Raw genomic sequence first — 8601 nt, forward strand, 5'->3', positions numbered from 1 at the left:
CTGTGGTCTGTGGGGCGGGTTGGCTAAGAAACGTCTACCCTTCATTTTTTAATACAAGTTTTTTTTTTTTTTTTTCCTTTTTTTTCCTTCATTTTTTAATACAAGTTAGAAGTATTCATTATAGTGGTCCTCCCTCTCAAAAAAAATATATAGTGGTCCCGATATTTCAAAAAAAATAAAAATATAGCGGTCCTGAAATTTTAACAAATTTATAAATTGTATTATACTTTATAATATTATTTCTAAATTTCTTTAAATAATATAAATTTTAATAACTCTTTTCTTTTTAAAAAACAAGTTTTCATTAGTGACAATTTGAAAAATATAATTAGTTTTTCTTTTTTTTGGTAGAAAATATAATTAGTTTTTCATTGAAATTAAGAAAATTATTGCTTTAGACTAAAAATTAATAAATGTAAAGTGATATTTTTTTAGGGAATAAAGTGATATATTTTTATTTATAATCTAGATCCGAGATTATGTGAAATCGGCTGCTCCCAATAAAAAGATCCAATTTATTTTTAACTCAAAATATACTTCTTTGAAAAGTTACAAGAATTAAAAAATGATAATAAATAATTATGCGTATAAAATGAAAAATAAAATAAAATGTGACAATATTTTTACTAAAATGACTTTTACTGTACCGAGGGACACAATAGAAACATGGAGAGATTCAACTACTCACTACAACATCTCCTAATCTTATAGACGAAGAGAAGCACCAAATGAGTTGAGACTCATCGATATTACAATATTTCTTTGTATTTACAAAATTACTCTCTGCATCAAAATATAAACAAAATGATCAAAGAAAGTTGATGTATTTGATCGACCAAATACGTCAATATTTTTTAATCCATTGTTGCTTATATTTTATCGAAAGTATTTGGTATCCTATTACTTAGAAAGGGAAAATAAAATCTACTAGTATTATGTACATAGGACTATGAACAACATCATGCTTCTTTTGTGCATTCAAAGTGCAAAATTTTGTGTTTGATGAGACAATTTCTAGCTGCAGAAACCCATTCATTAATCACAAACTCCTTTGAGCAGTTGCTTATAATCATGTGATTTCTATTCCGTTTACTAATCAGAATCAAGGAGCTCTTCCTGAAATACTTTTTGGAAGAATGGCAATCGAGATTTCTTCATGGCCTTGAAGCAACTAAGGTTTCCGTTCAGAAGCTGCACAACCTACACCAAAACAGTGAAACTCGCGTAAAAATACATAGAGATGAATGTACATTGAGCCATTCTTATATCGATAGATAAATAGATAGATAGACAACGTACCTGTCTCATAGAGGGACGGCGAATGGAGGACTGTTGTATGCATAAAGAAGCTGTCAAGAGCATAAGATTCATCTGCCTAAAGTCAAATTCACCTGCTAGTGAAGGATCTACCAGCTCCATAATATCATTCTTTTTCAACAAAGGTTTTGCCTGAAAATATCATTTAAGAGGAAACAAAATTAATGTCAACAGTTCTAATCTTACAAAAATCTCTCAAGGTTATTTAAGGCTAGGTTGCACATAAACATAACATTTGTGTGTAAATAATTAAGAAACTATACCCACAAAACAAGGCTTTGTTGTGAATAATCAAGTGCTCTTCTCCCACTGACCAATTCTAATAGCAATACACCAAATGCAAATACATCTGTTTTCTCATCTACTATGCCATGAAGTAAGTATTCTGGAGCAAGGTAGCTGTGGAAAGTCATCATAAATTGAACTTGATGAGTTAATTAATATTAATTTAATACTTAATTTTACCATTACAGAAAGTACAGTAACAATTAATTTGAATGTTACAAACCCAAAAGTTCCTTCAAATTTTGAAACGTTATGGTGAGTCCAATTCTCTGGCAACCATTTTGCTAGGCCAAAATCACAAATCTGCGCCCAAAAAAAATATTAAATGTGGCACTAAAAGTTTTGTAAACATGTTGAAATGGAACAATACATAACATGTAACAAAACAAAAAAGGATCACGAGACAAGAAAGGTGATGTTGAAAGAGAGATTTGGTCCATCACATATAATGCAGAATCTTCCAAAAAATTGTATTTTGTCTATAAGGTAAACACAAAAATACTATAAAAGAATCCAAAGCATATATACCTGAGGCTCAAAGTCCTCTGTGAGCAAGATATTTGCAGCTTTTATATCTCTGTGGATAAATCTTTTTTGACAACCCTCATGAAGATATAATATACCTTTTGCTGTTCCTAATGCAATTTTCTGCCTAATACACCATTGTACTTTCTCCTTGGAACCTAATGTCAGAAGAAAGAGATAAAAATTTGATTAAAAAAAGTACATGGTCACGCACTCTCGCAGAATCTTAGTCGTTGAATGAGGATCAGGCAGGTCGTATTGTGACTTCACTAAACCAACTTTAAAAATATAGCTCAAAACAAGAGTCGTCTGATCTTCATCTAACACAAAGATCGGCAATTATTGGTCGTGTCAATGTAGATAATCTGATTTCAGCTAAACAAAATTATTTAAGTTATTAATCAATAGATTCAATACCATATAGCACTGAAGCTAGACTCCCTTTTTCAGATAATTCAAGAACTAGATACATTCCTCCATCCACTCCATAGCCAACCAGCTTAGCAGTATTCGGATGGTTTACATGCGCCATTACACCAAGTTCGGATAAAAAGTCTCCTATAATTTCATCAGGAGTTCCTCTTGTTAACCGTTTGATTGCTACTAATCGATGATTAGGCAAACAACCTTTGTACACTTCAGCATAACCACCTTTTCCAATCAAATTTTCTGCACCAAACTTATTGTAGTAAATTTCAAAACAAGCAACACTCAATGTTACCTTAACAACAAATCTAATAAAATCTAAAGCATGTGTCCCACGCAGAAACCTCGGTTGGTAAATTAATCCTGAAAACTAACGTAACTACTAACTTACTAACATTTACGATTTCGCGTAGCATAGTGCGTACCTTGGCTAAAATTATTGGTTGCAACTTGTATATCATGATGAGAAAAGATTTTCCATGGTGATCTACAAGGTGTTGAAGTTGCATTTGCAAGAGTGAGACAACTTGGAAGAATGGTTTCCCTCATGCTTCTGCTCATTCTTCTTGAGAATTGTCCATTAAGAGGATGATTCAATGCAGGTAACTGTTTCTTTGATCTGCTTTTCAACAATTGAAGAAATGAATGCCACCTTGAAACAGGTTTTGAAATGTCATCATTAGACTCAGAATCCAAAGTAGGTTCTTTGGAAGAACTTGATTCTGAATCTGAACTTCTGAAATAGTCCTCAAGAACTGTAATAGGTGAATCCACTTTTTCCTTCATGGTGAAAGATAAATTATGTATAAAGCTTAAGAAAAGCTTAATGGATTTTTCTTTCTTTGTTCTTGGAATGAAAATATATAAATTATATGCTACAAAAAGTAACCAAGATGATAAATTAAGAGTGGTCCATCAAATGAAAAATTAGACAGAATAGGAATTGAATCCAAGATTGGAAAATGAAATAGGAAAAGAGAAAAAGGAAATATTTAGGAAGTGTAAGAATCAAAGAATCCCAAGGGATAGGATAAATCAAAGGAAAAGAGAAAAACCATTATTTGAAGAGACCTAAAAAAGAAAGATTGCTATGCAATTCACAACAGAAGTTGAATATGAAAAGAAACTTGTGAAGATGATAAAAGATTGAATGAAAAAGGTTGAGTGAAAGAGAAGTATTAGGAAAATCTTTGATATTGGTTTTTTCAGTTTAAAAATGGAACAGAGAGAAACAGAGGAAAGCAGAACAATAAGAAAAAGTGGAGAGAGGAAGATGAGAAGCTGCTATTTTACAGTTACTTGACCTCTCCGCTTCAACAAACAACTTCTATCATTACCCTTTTCTATGTTTCCCTAGTGCTACTAGTCACAATGTTTCTTGCACACTTTTTTTTAAGAAAATATTTCATGGATACACCTAAATAACACGTCTAAGAAGAAAGAAATAGAGTAATGAAATAGATGTAATCAGTTGGATAATATAACCAAGAGAATGGAGTAAATAGGTAATTATTCCTTGAAATTGTAAGTTTCGTCAATTACCATTGAAATTAACAAAACTTTAATTATCCTCCTAAAATTGAACAACGTTAATCAATTTATCCCCTCCATCAAATTCTTCTGTTAGTCAACATAACGTTTTGCAAATACCCCTCGAAGTTTTGCAAAATGCTCCATGAACTTGAAAATTTATATGTTTTTTTCATATCCTTGACTCAAAAGATATTAAAGCAAACAATTAACCGTTAATTTTAATACTTTAAACTCAACAATATTACAATTCAATAATACAATTAACATTTGGATATTTTATTACAATCCAATATTTTAGATAACAAAAAGCAAAACAATATACTAGTCTATAACCACTTTGTAATACTTTATTAGATATGGAAATCCAAACTCAATAATACTTCGTTTGTGAATACAATGAGCACGTGACAATCAACATAAGCATTACCCTATGGAGCCTAACACTATTTGACAATATTGATGTGTTTGACAGCTATGTTGGGAGTCATAAGCTAGAATTCCAAAAAGAATTTCAATTCAGCATTGTTTTGATAGAAAAAGAAGCAATTCAAAATACTCATCAGAGCTATTCCTGATATTCTTATTGTATCATCAATAAAAGTAAGTTATTTCTTTAATATTTATATGTTTGATATCAGTTTCTATCATGATAATTCAGAGAGCACATCGTAAATAACTTAAATATTAAAGCTACTTTTTAATTGTGTGCCTTTAATATCTTTTGAGTCAAGTATAAGAAAAAAATATATAAATTTTCAAGTTCGAGGGACATTTTGCACATAAGTGCAAAACTTCAGGGGAGGTATTTGCAAAACATCAAATTAACTAACATAAGAATTTGACGGAGTGGGTAAATTGATTAACGTTGTGCAATTTCAGGTGGGTAATTGGAGTTTTGTTAATTTCAGGGAGTAATTAACGAAACTTACAATTTCAAGGGGGTAATTGCCTATTTACTCCAAAAAATGATATAAAATGAAGTGTTGTATGAGTTTTGAGAAATTTGGAATGTCTAAATATTATTACATTTTTTTAATCAATTATGTTTTATAGTTTATTTTATTTTTAAAAAAAATCAATAAGCTTATATATTGTTCTAACAAATGTTATAAAATAAACGAGGGAGTTGAGTTTTTTTTTTCTTCCCTAATATTATAAAATATATCCTCCCTATTTTGACGACTAAAAAATAATAAACAGTAATAATTCAATAGGTTGGGTTGGAGTGTTATCTTTGATATATACATTTTTGGGTGTAAATAATAATATTTTAGGAGTATAAATTAAGAAATGAGATTTGAAGATGGGAAGTATAATTATGCAAATAAAAGTGTGGATTATTGAGTTGAGTGGCTTTAGCCATCGGCCATGCCAAGTTGCTAAACATGATTTTTATGCACTTTTTACACGTTTTTTTATATATAATGTTTTTTATAGAAAAATATGTCTAATGATTTTATAATATAGGAGTATTATTATACAAATATTAAGGTTAGAATAAATCATCCTTATCCTTGTCACGGTTGCTTCATTGGTCAGAGTCAGAGACGGCTCTGGTGTCTTTATGCTTTGTGGTCTCTTTTTGGATATCTCACGTGGAAATTGGTGCTTATGCTAATATGTTTGTGAAAGTTTATTAATTCAAAAAATGCAATTTTGACTTTATCAAGATTTCATAAACATTTCATTTTTCCTCTTAAAAAAAAATAAACATTTCATTTTCCTGAATTTACAATGTTTTCTCAGTCGTACTACTCCATTACAAAAGGTTATTGTCAATTGGCAATCAATTGATTTTACAATTGGTCAAATCAGATGGCTCTAACATATAACATAAACTGTATGGTTGGCTCTTTGATAGCTATCGCCTCGTTTCAATTTTCTTTTGCAGTGTGATTTTTTTTTAAGGTCAAGAATTTGTTTTTACTTTTTAACAGGACCAAAATTGTTTTGCCTAGTCAAAAAAATTATTATATTGTAACATGACTAAAACACAATATATTGTCTTAATTAAATATTTACGGTCATTGGTCACTTTTCTTTCTAGGGCAACGATGACTGCTTTTATATTTTGTATTGTTTTTAATTGAGTTTTACTAACCAGTGTCTTGGGCGGGCGTTAGTTAAAAAATTAAGAATTAAAATACTTAATACTTATATACCTAATTCCTTTCAAAAAAATATTTATATACCAAATATCTCTATTTTGAATGAAGATAAGGTGTTCAAACTCACTTGTGTTTTAGATCACTCCATATCATCATAAAAATAAAAATAAATTCGCTGCATTAACTTGGCTGCTAAGAAGATTCATATAACCTAACTACCTAGCCAATAACCATACCCCCTTTTCTCTAAAAAGAAAAAAACTTTTTAATTGCAAAAATCCACATCAAGGAAGCATATCAACCCTGTTTGACATAAAATACAGAACATTCCTCTAGATTCCGTTTCACCTCATTCAAAATGGCATTTAAAAAAAATGTTTAGGGACCTATATTAAAGAAGAGTAATGATATTTGAACAATTTTTTTGCTACAATTTTTGGGACAACCTTGTTGTGCTTTCTTTTTATTGGTTAAAATCAATGGGGAGAGAAAAAAGAAGAGAGAGAATAAGAAGATAATGTGAGTATGAGAGAGAAAATTGTACAAAAATTATACAAAAATGATTGTACAAATATCATTTCTCATTAAAGAAAAATACTAAAAAGAATATCACGAGTTAGTTATTATACGTGTGCCCACACTATAATCTTCGTCATTATTGTACTAAGTAATAATTATATATAGACGAGTCCAAGACAGAGTGGCCCTGCCCTTTTCTTTGCTAAAACTCTGAAAAAAATAAATCAGAATTTAAAAATATAATATATTTCAGAATGTAGTTTTTTTTTTTTTGTTACAAGAATGTAGTTTATGATACAAATTTTAACATATTAAATAGAATAATATTTTATATTTCTCAATAATTATTTTTAAACACTATTAACAAAATGGTATTCTTGTAAAAGATTCCGCGATGATAGGCTACGGTCATACTAGTCAGAGCCGTTCTTTGGCATGCGCAAGGAGCTCTACGGACCGAGCCTCCAATTTATAGGGGCCTCAATTATTTGTAGGGGTATGAGTATAATTGTTGGGATGTAAGATAATATTTTCTTTTGTTATGTAGGTTTAAATTAAACACTTGTTATTTGACAAAAATAAAGAGTAAATTGACAAGTTAGGTCAAATCTACACATATATCAACAACAAAAATTCAACAAAACAAATTAAAATCAAAATAATACTTATTATTAATTTATAATTGTTTAAATTATCATTAATTATTTTTATTAGAGATCATTTTTTATATTAGAGTCGAGCCTTCAATTTTATTGAAACGGCCGTGATACTGGCACATCCAAACACAAAAACCCTATTAATAATAATACACATAAACATGCTGAATTAATTAATTAATCCCAATCAACAGTGACTGCTAACTTGTTCATAAATCATACAATATATCTGTAAACGGCGTAACGTGCCACCAATTCTGAAAAAGCATAGTAGTAATAAACATTAACATGATCGCTATCATTTCAGCGTAATTAACACAATCGATCACTACACACAAAAACCAAACCCCTCAGCCAAGAAACTGAACTACGCCACTCAATACCATACTTGTTTTTTTATTATTACACACAGCATTCTTAGCCAGCAAATCAACTTCAAGGGTCCACATTTAATCATACCTCCATATGAAATCATTTTTATATTTTTCTGGTTGTAACATGAAAGAGTCTTCCAGGGGAATCTGCGACTTTGCCTCAAATTCAATGCTACCTCTGATATCTTATTGCAAGCAAATGATATGGTACATCAAAACAATATAGTAAAAATTAATAGTTAATATAATTAATTAGTTGTTATATATGCATATGTAATATAAAGCAATATTTATTTATTTATTTGTTAACAATTGATTTAACAGAAATCGAATCCTATTATATGCAAAATTTATTTAGTATTTTACTAGAAGGGCTGAAAGATAGATCTCGTGCTATAGACTTCTTTATTATCTGTCTAGAGTTTCTTTCACTTTTTCTAAACAAAAAGAATCATAGTATATCTTTAGATAAATATAGTGAATGAATCTATTTCTTGTGCGTTGAATAGTTGATTGATTGAGGTTTAAGCAGTGTCAACATTATTTGGTTATTGAGTCACAAGAAAAATAAATTATTTGATTATTCTGGTTGGTGGCTCTAATCCATTTTCACCGGATAAGAAAATTTTCATTAGTGGGGGCATTTAACTATTACACATTTACACCAACCCCATTTGGGTGATTTTGTACTAAGTAATAAGGTAATTAATAAAAGTAATTTATTTTACTGGTTGGTAAAATAAAAACTATAAAAAAATTCTTCTTCACTTTTTGTCATTTAATGAGCTTGTCTAAGAAGGGAACATTAAGGGGATTTTAGAGCCCGATTCCTTTTGACCAAAAAAATAATCCAATTTC

General features: G+C 29.8%; 1 protein-coding gene across 1 annotated transcript; it reads right to left on the bottom strand.

The window, feature by feature from the left end:
- Window positions 1-593: 593 nt before the first annotated feature.
- LOC25484794 (receptor-like cytosolic serine/threonine-protein kinase RBK2) lies at window positions 594-3988 on the bottom strand. The gene is made up of 7 exons (XM_013613782.3): window positions 2979-3988; window positions 2545-2796; window positions 2131-2285; window positions 1826-1905; window positions 1581-1716; window positions 1300-1449; window positions 594-1200 (listed from the first exon to the last, which is right to left on the bottom strand). Exons 1-7 carry the CDS (start codon window positions 3337-3339, stop codon window positions 1093-1095), a joined length of 1242 nt encoding a protein of 413 aa, XP_013469236.1. The 5' UTR covers window positions 3340-3988; the 3' UTR covers window positions 594-1092.
- Window positions 3989-8601: the final 4613 nt, after the last annotated feature.

This window comes from Medicago truncatula, chromosome 1 (assembly GCF_003473485.1).
Source record: "Medicago truncatula cultivar Jemalong A17 chromosome 1, MtrunA17r5.0-ANR, whole genome shotgun sequence".
NCBI classification, from domain to species: Eukaryota; Viridiplantae; Streptophyta; class Magnoliopsida; order Fabales; family Fabaceae; genus Medicago; species Medicago truncatula.